The 19,166-nt window shown below is 56.0% G+C and overlaps 6 protein-coding genes across 6 annotated transcripts; 3 read left to right on the plus strand and 3 right to left on the minus strand.

The window, feature by feature from the left end:
• Nucleotides 1–220: 220 nt before the first annotated feature.
• On the minus strand, nt 221–1,297 carry BBK36DRAFT_1122015 (carbohydrate phosphatase; the record flags this gene model as incomplete). Its single annotated transcript, XM_024890894.1, has 1 exon — nt 221–1,297. One exon carries the CDS (start codon nt 1,295–1,297, stop codon nt 221–223), a length of 1,077 nt encoding a protein of 358 aa, XP_024748699.1.
• Nucleotides 1,298–2,838: 1,541 nt separating this feature from the next.
• Nucleotides 2,839–8,166, minus strand: BBK36DRAFT_1122459 (hypothetical protein; the record flags this gene model as incomplete). Its single annotated transcript, XM_024890945.1, has 6 exons — nt 2,839–2,995; nt 3,056–3,446; nt 3,516–7,406; nt 7,464–7,545; nt 7,607–7,636; nt 7,720–8,166. 6 exons carry the CDS (start codon nt 8,164–8,166, stop codon nt 2,839–2,841), a joined length of 4,998 nt encoding a protein of 1,665 aa, XP_024748700.1.
• A 54-nt stretch (nt 8,167–8,220) lies between these two features.
• BBK36DRAFT_1160580 (hypothetical protein) lies at nt 8,221–8,641 on the plus strand (the record flags this gene model as incomplete). Its single annotated transcript, XM_024894302.1, has 2 exons — nt 8,221–8,320; nt 8,391–8,641. 2 exons carry the CDS (start codon nt 8,221–8,223, stop codon nt 8,639–8,641), a joined length of 351 nt encoding a protein of 116 aa, XP_024748701.1.
• Nucleotides 8,642–11,037: 2,396 nt separating this feature from the next.
• Nucleotides 11,038–12,702, plus strand: BBK36DRAFT_5827 (P-loop containing nucleoside triphosphate hydrolase protein; the record flags this gene model as incomplete). The annotated part of the gene is made up of 3 exons (XM_024898302.1): nt 11,038–11,203; nt 11,275–12,605; nt 12,667–12,702. 3 exons carry the CDS (start codon nt 11,038–11,040, stop codon nt 12,700–12,702), a joined length of 1,533 nt encoding a protein of 510 aa, XP_024748702.1.
• A 606-nt stretch (nt 12,703–13,308) lies between these two features.
• Nucleotides 13,309–16,513, minus strand: BBK36DRAFT_1135777 (hypothetical protein; the record flags this gene model as incomplete). The annotated part of the gene is given in 9 exon segments (XM_024892756.1): nt 13,309–13,386; nt 13,406–13,507; nt 13,529–13,745; nt 13,807–14,562; nt 14,634–14,747; nt 14,787–14,788; nt 14,807–16,054; nt 16,143–16,146; nt 16,160–16,513. Coding segments are annotated over 7 exon segments (2,384 nt in total), but the record flags the coding sequence as incomplete, so codon positions are not given.
• A 325-nt stretch (nt 16,514–16,838) lies between these two features.
• BBK36DRAFT_1122335 (hypothetical protein) lies at nt 16,839–18,814 on the plus strand (the record flags this gene model as incomplete). The annotated part of the gene is made up of 2 exons (XM_024890934.1): nt 16,839–17,052; nt 17,154–18,814. 2 exons carry the CDS (start codon nt 16,839–16,841, stop codon nt 18,812–18,814), a joined length of 1,875 nt encoding a protein of 624 aa, XP_024748704.1.
• Between the last annotated feature and the right edge of the window lie 352 nt (nt 18,815–19,166).

The raw sequence follows: 19,166 nt of genomic DNA on the forward strand, positions 1-19,166 counted from the left end.
CGAAAGGGGGTGAGTTTGAACGTCCCCAGGTTGGCATTAGAATAATGGAGGCAGATAGATCATAATAACTGGTATATATAACAAAAGTAATCACACAGATGATAGACAGCAGTCTGCTATGAAAGCAACACGATCAAGCCAACATCTAGGCATCGAATCTTGTCCCTGCCCTTCCTCCTAAACCCTCTTGTCCCCTCGACAATAGTAGCTTGCTCCCAACTCAAGCACCGCCACCACCACCCCCCTGAATCACAGGATCCCTCTCAATCCACTCCCTCACCAACCGCAGAAGCTCGCCGTGAACGCCCTCCGGCGCCGCCACAAGCCCCCAGTTCCCCGCCAGCGTCCGGCCCCTGCCAAAGTCCATCTCGCGGCCCTCGAGGTCCGTCACCTTGCCGCCCATCTCCGCGTACAGCAGCTGCGAGCCGGCGTGGTCCCAGACGCACGCCTTCGAGGGAGCTCCCCTGGCGCCCACGGGGACGCGCATCATGACGTGGTGCCCGCTGCTGCCGTCGCCGCCGCCGAGCATCAGCGCCGCGTACCGCACGTGCGACGACCACAGGTCCGCGCCGGGAAAGGGCATCGCGCCGACCTGCCGGGCGATGCCCTCGGCGATGTCGAGGCGCGAGGACCTGCTGGCGAGGCAGTCCACGAAGCGCAGGTCCGCGAGGCTGGCCGGCGTCGGAAGGCGGGCGAGCTTCCTGGCCGGGCCGAGGCGGTGCTGCTGCTGCTGCTCGGCCGACAGCTTGCGGTACTCTGCGCCCTGGCCGCGGACGCAGGACAGCATGACGCCGCAGCCGTGCTCGTCGACGCTCGTCTCGGCCACGACGCCGCCGCCGCCGTCGTCGAGGCTGAGGTTCGGATAGCACACCACGCTGAGCACCTCGCGGCCGTCCTCGACCAGCGCCAGCGCCACGGCGTACTGCTGGCCCTTGAGGAACGTGGCCGTCCCGTCCACGGGATCCATGATCCAGAACCGGCCCTGCGGTCCCGGCCGCCCGCGCCCCGCGAGGTCCAGCAGCTCCAGCATCTCCTCCAGCGACTCCGGAGCCGGCAGGCTCGCCATCGTCACGTCCTCCTCGTCCCCGTCGGCGCCGACGGACTCCTCCTCCGAGTGCTTGCCACTACGAAAGCCGCCGCTGCGTAGCGCCTCCTCCCTCACGAGCCCGTACACGGCGTCGGCCAGCTGCCGGTCGCTGCGCAGCGCCTCGGCGTCTTCCTCGCCCACGAAGCCGTCGTGCGGGAAGCTGCCGCGCAGGGCGGCCATGAGGAGGGCCTGGGCACCAAAGTCGGCCATTGTGACGGGCGTGGCGTCGTGCTTGGGGATTTCGGTGGCGGCGGAGATGACGCGCCGCGTGAGAAGGGCGGCGCGCAGGACGGCGAGCTCGGCGATGTGCTTGATGGAGGCCAGGGGGGGAGGAGGAGGCGGAGGCATGGTTAGAGGAGGAGGTGGTTCGTGTGTGAGTATATGTATGTATGTGTGTAGGTGTTGAGAGGGTGAGTTGAATGAGGACGGATAAGAGATGTAAGGTATATATATAGATACTTATATGGGGGTACGAGGGATATAAGAGGCTGGCAGTATTGGAATACGATGCTAAAGTGAATAAGTATTTCACAACACAGACAAACACAGAAGCGGGAGGAAAGGTAGAAGGCCAGAACGTCAAGATGCTCCTTGAACAGGACCAGAAAATGCATCGACTTAGTAATGCCCAAGTCCCTCTAAGGGGGGATGCAACCTGAAATCTCACATCTATCCTGAAAACCTTACGACTAATATAAACTGGAAGAAAGCAATGCATTCTATGTCAGTATGTCATTCAATTCGTTCTATATTTATTCAAAGACCTGTTGGACTTGTTGGACTGCGTTGCTGACTCTGAGAGCATCTCACTGTCTTGACTTGTGGAACTCAACCACATAATACACCGAGCCAACCATCAGCACGGCAGGATTCACAACATGCAACGGCTTCTTATTTTCACTCCTTTTCATATTCATCGACTACCTAGCCCAAGGTATCTAGTACGACCTGCTTGCTAGCAGTACTTCTCTCGCTGCCTCAGACTGGACTAGGAGCTCGCCCATGCCTTGGCTCAGTAAAAACAACAACAACAACAGTGACCAACCAGCCTTGACCGTCAACCTTTGTCCAGCCCATCCCCTCTAATTACTATCCGGGCAACAAGACAAAAGGGAAAAGCAAAAGTCCCCCACAGTATGAAGGAATAAAGAGAAACAAGGGGACGTATAGCCGCTCATATTACACTCGTAGAAAAAGGCAATGCAAACCAACCGTCTCCTCAACCCCCCTCCCTCCGCAACCGAAGAAGAAAAGTATGGTGTGAACCGTACCGCCGTCTGACGACAATGGAAGCCCCTTGCCATCAAGAGTGGATAAAAACACAGACAAGAAGGAAAAAAAAGAAAAAATGAACAGAGAAGCAAATCGAGGCAAGCCCTCTCTCCCCCACCGGTACCTCCTTTTCAAACAGAATAGGAAACATTCTCATAATCAACTCGGCATACAGCAGACCGGCGATGAGGTGTCAAAGGTCTCTGTCAAGCCGGCCTGCCGGGCATGATCAAACTTCGCAACGCGAAGTCTCCTTTTCTCTTCCTCTCTCTCTCTCTCTCTCTCTTTCATGCAAAATCGGGTATGTTTGTTGCAGCCAAAGTCTTTGGTGACTGAACCATAAGCCACCTATTACCAAACGCCAGACGATGCAAATAAATGTCAGGTTCTTTTGTTTATAAACTCGTCGCGGAACAGATCTAGACGTCAAGGAACCCCTGGACTTTTTTCTGTTTCATTTTTGTTTCAGTGGTTCATCATCACCGAACAGGGTGTGTGCCGTTGAGCTTTGTGGCACCAGAGTCTTGCTTTTTCTCCTTGTTGCGGGCGTGGAGTGTGCGATACATGGAGCTCAATCTCTCGCCAGTGACGCTCTGAGTGGTGTCGTCCACGGGCCAAAGAGCTGCCAAGAAGTCCCTGCAGATTTCAAATGTCAGTACATGGAGAAAAAAAGCCGCAACTCAAGAGGCTGCTTACCAAAAGTTCTTCTTCAGGCCATCATCCGCTATAGTTGCCGGCAGCTTCTCATCAAGAAACGACCCGATGGCTACCAGCTCAGTGCCAAAGATGGATGCCCGCTCCTTGCTCGACCTAACGTTATCCTTGGTCGTAGACAAGATCTTCTCAAAGTTCTCCCTCACTGGCTTCAAGAGGAACCAAATCATGGCATCATTGTCCTTGGCCCTTTGATCCTTGTCGTCGCCAATGCGTCGCAGCTCGTCCAGCCTTCGCAGTGCCTTGACTCGGCGCTCGTCCAAGGGCCGGCTTGCGTGGTTACGGTCACGGTCCCGGTCTCGGTCAGAGCGGTGATGATCCCGATCGCGTTCCCGGTGGTGGTCGCGGTGGTGGTCGCGATCGCGATCTCGCTCTCGCTCGCGATCTCGGTCGCGGTCACGGTCACGAAGATGATCCCGGTCGCGGTCGCGGTCGCGATCACGTTCCCGGTCACGCTCTCTATCGCGGTCCCGATCACGGCGGTCGTCGCGACGATCATCCCGCCGGTAATCATCTCGGCGGTCGTCTCGGCGGTCGTCCCGTCGATAATCGTCACGGCGATAGTCGTCGCGGCGATATCTGTCAGCGCGGCGGTCGTCATCTTCTCGGTGCCGCCGCTTCTCGACCCGGCTGTCGCGATGCTCGTCCCCAGTCTTGCTAGCACGACGCGGGTCCTCAGACCGTCGATGCTTGGGGCTGCGAGCGTCTTCGTGAGACGCAGGCTTGCGCTTGAAGTCAAGCCTCGCCAGTCCGCCCTCCTCTGCGGGGTTGCGGGAATGCTGTTCGGACGAGCCTCGATCCTTTTCACGCTCTCGTTGTCTCTTAAGACCTGTGGAGGCCGTGGCCGAGTTGCTGCTGCGGTTGCCATTGACCGCGTGGGGCTTCTTGTTGTTGCGGTGGTGGTTTTCCACCGCCTTCTGAACCGACCGATCATTTGAGTGCTTGGACTGCAGCACGGAAAGGAGATATTCCGACCTGCGCACAAGATGAACGGCGCCGGGAGCTTTGAGCTTGTCGTTGCCTTTGGACCTCTCCTCTTTCTTGCCCACTCGGTGCTCTTCCAGGAAGAGCTTATCCTGCATCTCCAGCTCGGGATCGTCGCGGATCTGGGCCCAGGCGCCGAACCCGTGCTTGTCGATGCCGACGAGGAGCATGGCATCTTCCTTCGCTCCCCAGGGGCAGCTATAGTTGGCGGCTTTGGTGGCGTCGGGCACCCGGAAATTCTTCCAATCTGCATGGCTTTGAATCACCTGGCGGAGAAGCTGCAGCTGCTTGGGCCGTTCGATGGCCGTCTCGGCATTGACCTTTTTCAACTCGCCAAAGTCGATCAGAACAGCCTTCTTGTCCTTCTTCGTCAACGTCTTGCCCATCTTCTTCTCCTCTTCGGCCAGCTTGGCGCTGTTTTCGTCCACGGCCTGCTGAGCAGCCTTGATGAAGTCGTCCAGGACCGACTTGACATACTCGGGATCTCTCTCCCCAAGCTTGGCCTCTTGGATGATGTCGGCGCTGCGATCTTCCATGGAACCGAACCGGAAGTAGGCCTTGATCAGGTTGCGCTGTTCCTTATCGTTCAAGGGGCGCTTGGGATCCCGCAAAAAGGCGCGCTGCTCTTCCTCTTCCTGCTGCTGCTCTCTCTGGCGCTTCTTGAGGCGGTCTGCGCGATCCGTCTCCTTGGTGCGACTCTTCATCGTCGCCTTTCGGGGCGCGCTTTCGGCTGCAACCTTTGCGAGATAGTCCTCGTGCTGCTTCTTCTCCTCTTCCGCCTTGATCTCGGCGAGTTTCTCTGCGGGGATGATCTGGTCCCAGTCGAGGTTGATGTCATCTACTTTGACGTCGGTGATTTGCATGAAGTTATCCCAGTCAATGCCACCGCTGCTCAGGTTGATCTTGTCGTCAACCTTGGTCTTTGTGATTTCGGCATTCTCCAGGATGGAGTCAATGTCGAGCTGCTCCAGTCGCTGCTGGTTGCCGCTCTGTTCAAACATCTTAGAGGACCGCATCTTCAGCACCATCTGGATATCCTCCGAGGTGGAAGGGCCGTCAATCTTGAGGCCCTTCTTGTTGAGTTCCTCTTTGAACTTGGCTTTTCCATCATCGGTCACACCAGCCTGGATGGTCAGGTATTCCAGAAGAAGCTTGTTGCGAGCACGCTCCAGAACCTCTTCCTCCACCGTTTCTTTCGAAACAAGTCGGTAGATGTTGACCGGCCGCTTCTGTCCGATGCGGTGAGCTCGGGCCATGGCCTGCAGATCTGCTTGGGGGTTCCAGTCGGAATCAAAGATGATGACGGTGTCCGCAGTCATCAAGTTGATGCCGAGACCGCCCGCACGAGTGGAGAGCAAGAAACAGAAGTCTTCGCTGTCTTCGGCATTGAAATGATTGATGGCCATGCGTCGCGGGCCAGCTGCGATGGTGCCGTCGAGTCGCTGGAACTTGTAGCCCCTAAGGGAGAGGTAGTCGCCGAGAATGTCCAGCATCTTGACCATCTGGCTGAAGATCAAGACTCGGTGTCCATCCTTTTTCAGCTTGGACAGAAGTTGATCAATCAACATCATCTTGCCACTGCTTGCAATCAAGCCCTTGATTTGATCCTCGCGACGTGTGCTGCCAGCCAGAACCCTCTCCTCTGCTCCAGGGAACATGTAGGGGTGGTTGCTGACCTTCTTCAGCTCCATCATGATGTTGAGAAGTGAGTTCTTGTGGCCGTTGGTGGCATCGCACAGAGCGGCGTAGTTTCTGGTAAGGATGTTCTTGTAGTATTCCAGCTGCACGTCCGACAGCTCGACTCTGATAATCTTCTCCGTCTTGGGCGGCAAGTCGGACTCGACAGTTTCCTTTGTACGTCGCAAGATATACGGAGCAATGGAGCGATGAAGCTCTTGCAGCTTCTCTTGGGCGTCGGCAGCGGAGAGAGAGTCCAGGTCCTCGTCAATACTCACTTTGCCAGGGTTCAAAAAGTCGAGAAGGGCAGAGAGCTCGGCCAGGTTGTTCTGGATGGGAGTGCCGGTAATGAGAATCTTGCAGGGAATGCCAAACCCCAGCAGGCGCTGGTATAGCTGAGATTCGCTATTCTTGAGACGATGCGCCTCATCGACGGCCAAGACCTGCCACTTGATGGACTGGAGGAACTGCCAGTCCTGCAGAATGAACTCGTAGGAGGTGACCAGAACGTTGAACTTGGGCTTCTTGGGGTTGCCGTTGACCAAGAGTTCATTCTCGCGGATGATGCTTCGAGCATCCTCCGGTCCGAGGTAGACCACGTAGTTGATGTCCGGAGACCAGTTGTTGAATGTGTCACACCAAGCAGGAATGACGCTGAGCGGAGCAACGACAAGAGAGGGCCCTTCCTGGCGCCTGGCGTTGCGCAGCCAGCTGAGGAACGACACCGTCTGCACCGTCTTGCCGAGACCCATTTCATCGGCAAGGATGACATTGTTGCCGCGGGTCCAGTTCAGGCAGAGGAAGTTGAGGCCCTTCAACTGAAACTCACGAAGCTCGCCGCCGACGATAAAATCGGGCTGCTTCTCTAGCTTGGTCATCTTGGACCGGGTGTCGAGGTTCGTCTCCCTCTTGTCCGACTGCCAATTTCTTGAGGATCGGTCGATGAACTGGTCAATCTTGTCTTGGAACTGGGCGCTGATGTCCGATGCGGCCTCCCAGGTGCACTCTTCGTAGGTAAGACCCTTCCACTTGACATAGTACTCGTCGTCGTCCTCTCCGTCTCGCACGGCGACAACCCGCTCAACCTTTGTGTAGTCTTCAAGAGCCTCTTCATCTCGGTCGCGATCGAGGAAAAACTGCTCCTTTGTCTCGGGAGGAATATCATCCCCAAATCGAATGTCAAGCTCCTGGTCGACAAACTTTCTGAAGTAGTTCTCAACCTTGCGAAAGCCACGGACATTGCGAAGAGTCTCCAGTAACTCCCATGTATCATGCAGATGGGACTTGCCCTGCCACTTAATGAAATATTCAAAGTCGTTGCGAGTCGAATCGTAGGTAAGCTCGTGCCCATCCCTGAGCCTATGCTTGACAACTTTCTCGATGTAGGGCGAGTTGTCGACATAGTCGGTGGTGTAGTAGGAGGCGGCAAGCTCCGCATCTTCTTCGTCTTCATCTTCGAAGTCGCTCTCGTGGTAACCGCCCTCTGCGACTTGTTGCGCCGCACGGCGGTTTGACCACCGCTTCTCGGCAAGAGCCAAGGCTGGTTGTCTCTCGCGTTGCTGCCTGGCCTTCTTCCGTTGGCTCTTTGCGCGGGCGCCCCCATATGTATCGGCGTCATCCGAGTCGGAATCGTTGGCCGAGGGTGGCAGTACTGGCGTTCCCCTTTTCGAGGCTACAATCCGGTGCGGTCAGTTCAGCGTCCAGTACAAGCAGAAACGTCAAGACTCACATGTGTGGGAGCTTCCAACGCGGCGGCGCTTGTTCTGGCGACGACTTGTCGGCGCAACATCTGATTCTGATTCCGAGATGATCTACTATCATTAGCACACAATGCGACAAGACAGGACCATTCAAGAGGGACAAATAGCATACCATTGATTTGCGCTGCTCTCGGGGACGAGTCTGGAATGAGGAGACGAGGTCAGTAATCGACATCACAAATCGACGAGAGCGGGGAACGGCATCGGTGTGAAGAGGGGCCATACACTTCTCCGAAGACCATACAACTCGGGATTGGCCTTCATGTATTCGTCCTCGACGGGAGCCTTGCGCTTGGCTGCTCGGTTTGAGTCTGAAGAGCTGGCACGGCCGGCTGTGACATCGTCTTCGTCTTCGTTTTCGTCCTCTTCGTCATTGGCCTGTTGAGAAGGCGAGGTGGCTTGCATATCGAAGTCGCCATCGTCCGACGCGTCAGCTACACTCGAGGCTTCACTTTCTGACATGTGATGATCGACATCTGCATGATTGGTAGCCTCGTCGTTTGACGCTTCGGGTTCGGAGGGAGACGGGTGTTCAGAGGGGCTGTTGGGGGCTTCCAGGCCTTCGGAGATGTCGCTTTCGTTCCCCTGCTGGTCGGCGGCGGCTGAGAAAGTCATGGAGTCGTCCGGCGACAGATTCTCATTCGAGGGGTCCCCCTCGCTGGGAGAGGACATGGTGATGATATCCGCGAAGATGGAAGTCCTAGAGAGCCGACGGCAGTTAGCACCATGGCATTGAGGTTACGCGTCCGCCCCGATGAAGAGGCGGTGAGACAAGAGTTCGGCGACTCGCGACCAGGAGCCAGAGAAGCAGCACTGCGCCGGAATCGTGATGCCATGCGAATTCAAGGCCGCCCTCGTGTGTAAGTGCTCGCAAGGCTGACAGACGCTGGGACAAGCAATTGGGGGCCTGGCCACCGCCTGGGAGCCCGTCTGGGGGCCCAGGAAGCATCGGCATCACCGGCAGCGGGCAATCCCATCAAAACAAACGTCGCCCGGGCTGGATCCAGGCCCCGAGGAGCCGGTCGACGGACGCGTCCGGGTCGAGGCGTGGCTGGATCAGCGGGCAAAGACGCAGGGCAACAGGGCTGCGGGCGGCAACAGCGAGTGCAAAGGAGACGACAGCGACTCACCAGCGATCATTCGATGACCCGCGGCACCTCAGGGAGTGACAGGAGGCCACAGGCTCGTTTGGGCGAGTCTGGCGATGCTCCGGGGGGCGGAAGGGCGACGAGGGCTGAGGTGTCGAGAGACGGCCGGAGGTGACAAAAATGCGCTGGTGGAGAGAGGCAGGAAAGAATTGGAGGCAACGGGGCGGAGGGCCGAAGGCTCGGCCGGCGTGTTTGTACCCAAGCCAAGCCCTGTTGGGGCGGTTTGGCGCTCTGCTGACTGCTGAAGCCGCTAACAGACCGCTGCAAGTCACGTGCCTCCCGCTGTTCGACCTGCGAACCTTGAACTCCTGGTGCTGCGGTGCTCGTCGGCAGAGGATGAAAAGGTAACGAGTGGAAGGAAACGATGCGAAAATCCGCGGATTGATTGATTGTTGATTTCTCTTTCCTCGAGACGAAGCTGCTTGGGTTGTTCTTTTCTTGAGATGATTAAACAACGTACCTGGGGGGTCGCGGTACCTTATTTATAGGCCAGAAGGAGGAGAGGTGATGAAAGTGAGAGTTGAAGTATGAATGGCTATCTGCAGTGATATTGTCGTCGATGGCAATGTGAACGACAATTGAATCGACAGTATATCGTATTAATTGTCGTGTATTGTTTCGGAAGGTGAAGAGAATGTGGGTATAAAAGTACGAGGGATGGCATATATGCTCTCAGTGGGCTGTGGAAGACGACTGGCTTCCAAGTGAGAAAAAGTGAGCTGGCAATGAGAAGTTGACGAAGCACGCTGCTCAAGTTGTCGGAAAATGGAAGGTGAGAGGAAAATGAAGTGAACGCACAGATGGAGGAAGAAGACCAGATATTATACCACACGAAAAGCCACAATGAACCCGTTCGATCTTAGACTAATCGCCCTGAACTTTACTTGCCTGGCCTTACCCTGAGCATTGCAAAAACTCAAAACCTTGGGTATTCACCAAAAAGAGAGCAAGCGAGCTATCTTGAGTTAAATAGAATTCGAATGCTTCGAGCATGTTTTGTCGTAAAGACAGCAAGAGAAAGAAGAACCGTAACTGAATGGGTATATGCATACAGTGACTCGGAATGGAGGATACCTCCCTACCCAGAAGCCACGGATGCGAATGACACTCTGGTCTCGTTTGAAAAAATATTCGACATACGATGTCAAAGACGTTCATATTCTTTCTCACGATGTAATTGATCAGGTTCTGCCATAGGTAGCATACGACTTGAACCCTTGCCTTGGCCATTGTCATACGAGCGCATACTGAGGGGTCATTAGTATTGGCAATTGACGCCTTGCACCAATCTGATTAAATTGAGCTATACAGGTACTTCCATATCATTTGTTGGGTACAGTCATTCTGGATGTTAGTATCAGACAATTCTGTATCATGTGTTCCACTTGCGGAAAGGGGGCAATACATAAGGACTGAGAACATCAAGCTAAGGTACACACAGCAGTGAAGCTATTCGCAGATGCTCTCGCGCGGCTGCTTTCCCTTGCGCTTATTCATCTCCGAGTCCCTCTTTTTCCCACCATCGTGGTTGGGTGCCTGGTAGCGACACCCATCCGACAAGGTCCCCAGCCCGCTAAACTCGCAGCCGCGGTACATCTCCCCAGTGCCGCAGCTAACAGCCCGCCCAGCTGCCCCCGGTTGCCCTGCCCCGCCATTCACAGCGCGCGAAAAATTGATGACCACACATCTTGGTGCTTTTTCTGCTGCAAGAGCTAAAACCGCCCACTTCTGCCGTGGATTCTGATTTTTCTCTCTTGTTTTGAACCTCTCTCGCGTCATCGCCTCGTTGCAGATCCTCCTCAACAGGATCTTTGCTTCTCACGAGAGCCGTCGCTGCCCTAGACGAAGAGACACCGACAAGCAGACCAGGCAGACGGACTGATTGCCAGCCTCCATCATGGCGGACAAGCTCACTCGGTATGTACCCGCGGCAAGATGCAGACAGCTCATCGGGCTGCTATGCGGTGGACGGGTTGGCACGATCGAGCTGTTGCTGACTTGTGGTTTCTTTCTAGTATCGCCATTGTCAACACCGACAAAGTAAGTTCGCCTCGTCTTCGAAAAGAGACACGCTCCCATCCTGCGCACCCCGCCAACCACCCCGCCATCAACCCGGGCTTGCTGACCCCTGGCCCCCTCGAAATAGTGTCGTCCTCGCAAGTGTCGTCAGGAGTGTAAGAAGTCGTGCCCTGTGGTTCGCAGTGGCAAGCTCTGTATCGAGGTGACTCCCGAGTCTCGCCTCGCCTTCATCTCCGAGTCGCTGTGTATCGGTTGCGGTATCTGCCCCAAGAAGTGTCCCTTCGACGCCATTACCATCATCAACCTGCCCACCAACCTCGAGAGCCAGGTCACCCACCGCTATGGCCCCAACAGCTTCAAGCTCCATCGCCTGCCGATGCCGCGACCCGGCCAGGTGCTTGGTCTTGTTGGAACCAACGGTATTGGCAAGAGTACCGCGTTGAAGATTCTTAGCGGAAAGCTCAAGCCCAACTTGGGCCGCCACGACAACCCCCCTGACTGGGAGGACGTCATCAAGTACTTCCGTGGCTCTGAGCTCCAGAGTAAGTGACAAAGCAGCCCACCACAGGGTAAGCCCTGTTGCTTTTGGCCAGGATATCTAACGCCGGTATAGACTACTTCACCAAGCTGCTGGAGGATGACCTCAAGGCTGTTGTCAAGCCCCAGTATGTGGACCAGATCCCCAAGGCTGTCCGCGGCCCGGAGAAGAGCGTCAAGAAGCTTCTCGAGAGCCGCCACTCGCTCGGAAACATCGACCAAGTGACCAGCGTCCTGGAGCTGGACCACATCATGGACCGAGACATTACCCTGCTCTCTGGTGGTGAGCTTCAGCGTTTCGCCATTGGTACCGTCTGCGTCCAGAAGGCCGATGTCTACATGTTTGACGAGCCCTCTTCGTATCTCGATGTCAAGCAGCGTCTGAGTGCCGCCAAGATGATCCGTTCGCTGCTCCGTGACGATGACTACGTCATTGTCGTTGAGCACGATCTGTCTGTCCTCGACTACCTCTCCGATTACGTCTGCGTTCTCTACGGTCAGCCCGCCATCTACGGTGTCGTCACTCTGCCTCACTCTGTTCGTGAAGGTATCAACATCTTCCTGGACGGTCACATCCCCACGGAGAACTTGCGATTCCGTGACGAGTCCCTCACCTTCCGTCTTGCTGAGGCTACCGATGACTTTGCCATTGACAAGTCTCGTGCCTTCCAGTACCCCAGCATGGAGAAGACCCTCGGCAACTTCCGACTTCGCATCGATGCCGGAGAATTCACCGATTCCGAGATCATTGTCATGATGGGAGAGAACGGAACTGGCAAGACCACCTTCTGCCGTCTGCTTGCTGGTGCCCTTAAGCCCGATAGCAAGCGCTCCGTCCCGGACATGAAGATCAGCATGAAGCCCCAGACTATTACCCCCAAGTTCGAGGGTACCGTTCGCCAGCTGTTCTTCAAGAAGATCAAGCAGGCCTTCCTGTCTCCCCAGTTCCAGACTGATGTTGTCAAGCCCCTCAAGCTCGACGACTTCATTGACCAGGAAGTCAAGAACCTCTCCGGTGGTGAATTGCAGCGTGTTGCCATTGTCCTTGCCCTGGGTATGCCTGCGGATATCTACCTCATTGACGAGCCTTCTGCCTACCTCGACTCCGAGCAGCGTATCATTGCCTCCCGCGTCATCAAGCGCTTCATCATGCACTCTAAGAAGACCGCTTTCGTCGTCGAGCACGACTTCATCATGGCCACCTACCTTGCCGATCGTGTCATTGTCTTTGACGGCAAGCCCGGTATCGACGCCCACGCCAACAGGCCCGAGTCGCTCCTCACTGGCTGCAACACCTTCTTGAAGAACCTGGACGTCACTTTCCGTCGTGACCCGACCAACTACCGTCCCCGTATCAACAAGTTAGGCTCTCAGCTTGACCAGGAACAGAAGCTGAGCGGCAACTTCGTAAGTTACTTTGTTTATACCTGCTCCCAGTTCTTGATGCTAACATTTTCCGATTCTCTAGTTCTTCTTGGAGGAGAAGCCCGAGGAGACTGCTTGAAAAGGGCAGCCCTGATCAGCACCACCAACGTCAGCAGCGTGACGCATTTCCAGACAGTAGTGGCATTCGTTCTTCTGCTTCGCATGTAAATGCAATTCGCGGAGACGGAGGCGGCCACGAAGTTGGAACCCTGATGGACGGCGTCAGCGAGGACGACGACCCAGATGAGTAACGTTGGCGACGGCAGCCTATCCCCTGTTGTCTGGTCCTGCGGGAAAAAAACAGCAGCAAGAGAGCTCTTGAGTAGAGTCACACATTCCGCAGATGGAGGGACAATGGATCAAGCAGGATGACTGCCGTCGGGTTTCCTACCTCGCGGGAAACTTCTTCCAAGACCGTAGAGTTGTCGAAAAGTTACAGATGAAAATAAACTTGATTTGGTTCGTTACGGAATGGGTTCTCATGATTGCATAATTGTGACGTGCTGGTGTCCTTGAAGAGGATGTTCTTCCCAAATAATCGAAATGAAGATGTGCAAGACAGACATGTGTAAACATCACAGCTACCCATGAAGAATGAAGTGGAGTGAAATGTGTCTTTATTTAAACAAGGTGCTTGTATCATAACTCAAACAAGACTCCAACAAGATGGATGTTAGAAAGCAAAACGAAGCTATCCTCGTGAAACAGAAGCCTGTCCTGACTGACTACGACGTCCAGAAAAGAGTCATACGCGTGAAAAAAAAGCTACACCGCGTGAACAAGCTACACCATTTTCCTTGATCTTGTTCTCCCTTCCCGATGTTTTTTTCTCTTCTTCCCTTATGCCCCTGGCTGTTGTGGCCTTGGTCCTTGGGTCCTTGATCCTTGGATGTTGGGTTCTGTTGTTTTACGATCCAGTGGGGTTTGACAAATTTGGGCAAAAGAAACATAAGCTTACTCGCCAGACAGTGGAAAGTGTGAGGCTGGGGTCGACTACTCCTCAATTTCGCCCTCTTCGCTACCGCTGCGGACATCCTTGGCTGGCTCTGGTGTTCTGTTGCGTGGTGGTTGACGTCCTTCACGAGGGGGGGTACGCTCACGTGATCGGTCTCTTCTGAGTCTCTGTGTCATGTGTGAGTAGGATGAATACGGGTAATGATGATCATGTTTCGGTTACACATACCTTTGAATCTCGCGAATCTTGGCGAGCATAGTCGTCTTCCTCTTCGGGACGACGACGGCGCGGAGCCGCCGGACGCTCATCGCCATACGGGAGCTCATCGTACGAACTTCGATCAGCGCGGCGGCGGTAGAGCCTCTCTCGATCGTCTTCCCGATCCCTGCGCTCGCGGTCATAGAAGGCATCGTCATCGCGCCTGGAGCGAGGGGCACGGTCCAGGTCTCGATCTCGGTCGCGTTCACGATCGCGCTCGCGGCGTGGCGGCGGCGGCGAAAGACGACCACGGTCAGTTGCTAGAAGGTTCTCTGCCATGGTCGACTTGCGATGGTTACGCTCGCGCTCAGCTATCGCCTTTCGCCTGTCTGCCTCGTATGCATCGGGCTCAGGGCTACGGCTGCGCCTACCACCACGGCCGCTACCGCGATGTGAACGCTCACCACGAGATCGATCCCTGTCGCGTCTCGGCACGTCTCTCTCGATGGAGGGCCGTTCGTGACGTCGGTAGGTACGGTCTGCTTCATCCTTCTCGCGTAATCTGCGGAGATGTTTCTCAAAGGCACTTCGACGGAAGTCTTCCGAAGCGACGGCCTGGAACTCGTCTGATTTCAGTAGTCTAGGTCGTACCTTGTCATATGTATCGCTCAGCGTGACCGGCGGCTCTAAACGCTTAATGTACGCACGAAGATCGTCGATGGCCCGACGCTGCTGTCGGTCGGGCTGTCTGTCGTCTTCGCGCTTGGAGGCTCGCTTCTCACGCAGCTGATGAGACAAGTGTGTTAGCATGACTTGACAGTCCAAAGCGAGCGGTAGCACATGGGAGGTAGTCTTACGCGGTTGAAGATAAGTTTGAGCGTGTCACGATCAATGTTAGCCGTACGGTGATCATCTTTCATGACGGACAGAAATTCCTCAAGATCACTACTTGGGGTGAGTTCAAACCGCTTGTCCTATCGAGGGGTCAGTTTCTGAAGATAGCAGATGCGATAACCAGGAACAGGACTCACTTCGAGGACGTCGATCACGTCGTTTCGAGGGCCGCGGAGCGACCTCTCTTCCTCTTCAATCACATCCCAAAATAGTTCTTGAGGACTCGAACCGAGCTGGCCCACCATGGTCAGGTAGCGTTCGTCGCTCTTGATAAGAGGGACAATCTGGCTCCATTTGGTGCCAGCATTGATTTTGCCTTCTTTGCGGAATGACTCGAGCAGCTCCTTGAAAGCATCTCTCGCCTTGCGCTCCTTGCGGAACTTTCGGCTCTTCTCCTCCTGCTTAGACTCAATGAAGGCGCGCTCCAAACCTTTCATGTGATTTTGGAAGGCAGTCAGGATGTCAAACTGACTGAGGGTTCTATACTTTTCCTGTTCTTGAAGAGCAGGGGTGGAGGAGATGATTTCTCTGGCATCCGCCCAGCGCGTGTATGGCTCGAGGTTGAGCTTCGGAAGCAGGTCGATAAGGCCATCCATGGCACTCTTCTTCTGGCTGGCCTGCTGTTCTTTGTGAGCCTTTTTGAGTTTGATGACATACTCCTCGAAGAGCTGTCGGCGCTCCTCCTCATCGTTAGTGGAACGGAAAATGGTCTCTCCCTCAATCATAGGCCTGGCCGTCTTCCATCGAGTCTTGTGGGTGATTTCAGGGTGTCGCTTGCACATCGTTTCCCAGTCAACTGCTAGCTTTGCCTTCCTCTCTTTGGCACGCTCCGCGTCTTGGAGTCGCACGTCCTGGCAGTACTTCTTGAAGGCTTCCTCTCTGTCTTTCGGATCCCTAATGGCGCGGAACTGCGGGTCCCTGGCGGTGGCACGAATGGTTTGCTCCCAGGTCCAGTCTGGCTGAACGCCGCTTCTCTTAAGCAGCTTGACGAACGCCGCCTCGGCCTCTTCGGGAGTTGCATACTCTGGATCATTCGTAGCGGGGACGAAGGCTTGCTGCTGTGACTTGGAGTCATCGCCGTAGGTCAATCGGCGAGATTCGGGGTAGGGTTCTCGATCACGAGAGTCACGGGCATCGCGAGCGTCGCGGGAGTCGCGGGGTTCGCGCGGATAGTCATGTCCTGCAGCTGGATAACCGCCACTCTGCGTGTATGGAGTAGGAGTAGTCTGGGGAACGGGGTTGCTCGGCCCACCAGTCGATCCCAGAGCCTTTCTGAATGCCTCGGGCATTTCCCAAGAGCTCTGCTGCGTCTCGGTATTGTACCAGTACTTGCGACCGCCCTCCGCGGTGTACTCTTTCCATGGCTGGTTCAGAAGAGCGCGCTGTGGAGGAAGAAGACGGAAGGTTAGCAGCGGTTCAGATGTCTTTGGAACACAGGTCGCAAGTTGTCCAAAGAAAGACTCGAAAAGAAGCGGCAACTCACCTCCGCCGGGGTCATCAGCTCCTCTGGCTTGGTCCATTGCGTGGCCTTGGTAACAGAATTGTAATAGTAGGCTCGGCCCTCGGGCGTTTTGTGCTCTTGCCAGACCGGTGCCGGCTGAGCGAAAGGAGGCGCGAAGCCGTTCATCTTCGCAGGCGCTGGAGGTTTGCGGGCAGCAGCTTCGTCGAGGCAAGGACGGCGCGATGAAGATGCTCGAACAGGCGAACGTCTTTGGAGGAGAGAGCGCGCCTCGAGCGAGCGCAGGGCAGAGGTGTGATGGCTGGCTCGGTGCGATGCTTGGGAGGTGAAGCTACGATTGTGCCGCCAAAATTTCGAGCGAAAGCTTTGGGTGCAAGCAATTGCGCGAGACACGCATATCGATCTTTCCAGCGCGCACGGGCCACGTCGGGGCGTCTGTATGCAACAATCCGGATTCCGCTCAATCGGGGCTGCGGACGGGCCCTTGTAGCAGCGTTATGGGCTTATCAGAGGGGATGCGGGCGCTGGAGCTTAACGGACGCGGGTGAGGTAATGCTTCATCTTATGGTGGCTTCGTGTGGTCTCTTCATTGGCCTCGCCGTTCTCAGTATCAATTAGCTATTATGACTATATCATCTTTATAATCTCAATGATGAGAATGGAGAGACACCTACCCTAATTGCTCTACTCTGCTATACTTTATTCAGCCATGTCAGCCCGCAATCCTGCCACTCCTGGGCCCCTCACTCCTGTCCAGTTGACGATATCCACCACCAATGCGGCCACTGACCTCATCAACAACTCCTACCTGACATATCTCGTGCCCTCCGAGACCGACATCAACCTAGAAAAGGCCTTTGCAGGATTCGACGGCTCCAAGCCGGTATCTGAATGGATAGAGCAGAGAGACACGCTGTTTTTCGGTAAAAGCCCGCAGTCAAGACCTCACCGCTCATAATTGGGTTGTGAGGTGTCCAGGTGTAAACCAAGCTCAGGTGACTAACATGAAAATCCATATTCACAGACGAGACTGTCGATGTTTTGCTCGTTCTGAAGACGCCATGGCTCCCTAGAAGAGAGCTAGACTACCATCTGAGCAGGATAAACATCTCTCTGGAAGCTCAGGTGGCCAATGGCAGCCTCCCCGACTACAACTCGCCCAACGCTTCGGAGACCATCTTCAGCGGGCGGCTGCAGGAGACAAAGAAGCCCTTCGTGCTCGAAGAAAGACGGCAGGCAGATGGCGATGTAAAAGACGGAGAGGAAGGAAAAGAAGAAGAAGAGGAAGACGAAGAAGAAGAAGACCCTAAGCACGTCTACGCCATGTGGAAGCTCCCCGTGCTCCTCATACGACCCCGAATGCGCCTCCACATGCCCTCGGTCGTCTTCTCCGCATCCGCGAGCCTCGACCCGGATCTCTGGACGGAGCCCATCGCCCCGGAAGTCGGCTACCTCACGAGCGGCATGCCGTCGGGCTTCAACTTGCTCGAGGCCTTCAGCAACGACCCTTCCCTCAACGGCGTCAAGCCGCGACTGTCCGCGCTGCGCGTGTCCCGAGTCGCCCCCGTCACGCGGCAGCAGGACTTCATGACCCGGCTCCGGACGCTGCCGCAGCTGAGCATCAGGGTGTTCCCCGTGCTGCACACGAGAATACGCTTCTCGCGCCCGAGCACGATCCCCCTGAGCCGGTCCATCGTCGCGCTGCTCGAGATCGACTTCACCTCCCACTTCAACTGCGAGGCCCTCCTGACGAGCATCAAGCTCACGACGCCCAACGGCACCGTCGAGAACCTCAACGACGACGCCGGCCTCGCCCTGCCCCTGAGCTGCGTCTCCCACGACCACGTCACCCTCCTCTACCACATCCGGCCCCAGCAGGCCGAGGCGGCGCCCCATCCCCGCGACACCTCGGGCAGCCTCGAGATCGCCATCGCCGCCTCCGTCCACGTCGTCCCGGGCGTCTGCACCCCGAGCCTCACCATGGGCTGGACCACCGGCCTCGACTTCTCCCTCCCCGTCAACCCCAGCTTCGGCACCGCCTCCGAGTCCGGCATCCAGCGCGCCCACCGCCCGGCCCAGCTCTCCATCGGCAGCGCCGCCGCCGCAATCACCCACCTCAAGTCCCCGTCCGCCATCCGGCCCGACGCCCTCCCCACGCTCGAGGCCTCCACCAACCGCACCGACGCCGCCGTCCCCGACCTCGGCATCACAATGTCCTTCACCGCGCCGCCGCACCCCGTCCACCCGGGCGACGTCTTCTCCTGGACCGTCTACGTCGTCAACCGCTCCTCCGAAAAGGCAAACAGCCGCCCGCCGCGCAAGCTCGCCCTCGTCGCCATCCCCAAGCGCCGCCGCACCGAGGTCCGCCCCATCCGGCCCCCCTCCAGCGGCGGCCGCCGCGGCAAGAAGGAGATTGCCGATGCCGTCCTCGACGAGAACGTCATCCACGCCGTGCAAAAGACCGCCGCCATCGAGCCGACGGAAATCATCTGCCTCAGCGCCGACACGCGCGTTGGCCCCGTGGCCCCGGGCGCCTGCCACGTCGTGGAGCTGCAGTTCCTCGCGCTGCGCGAGGGCGTCGTTGGCTTAGAAGCTATTCGGGTGGTGGACTTGGTATCACAGGAACACGTTGACATTGGTGATTTGCCGACCATGATTGTCGAACCCATAGCGGCGGCATCTTGAACTTCTAGCATACAAGGCAACTTCACATCTCACTCTCTTCATTCTCATATAGAACTCATACCCTAATCTTTGCCAAAACTGCTTGCTAATAATATGCGCAAAATATGCTGCAATGCGTGCCATGCCGCTCATGTGTAGTGAATACTCCTTCATGCAAGTTTACCGTCATGCTTTTGAAAACGCCGCCGCCAGACGCCCATGCTTTGTTCTTTCTTTTCCTCTTCTTTTCTCTTTCTCTTTTTTTTTTTCCAGTTCGAATAACAGGGGGGGAATCATCATCCACAACAACCACACCCGAGGGATATCGTAGTACAAGGCATATGACCACTATGCTCGTCAGAACGCATGAAAA

The sequence above is a fragment of the Trichoderma citrinoviride genome (genome assembly GCF_003025115.1).
Source record: "Trichoderma citrinoviride strain TUCIM 6016 unplaced genomic scaffold BBK36scaffold_9, whole genome shotgun sequence".
Taxonomy (NCBI): Eukaryota; Fungi; Ascomycota; class Sordariomycetes; order Hypocreales; family Hypocreaceae; genus Trichoderma; species Trichoderma citrinoviride.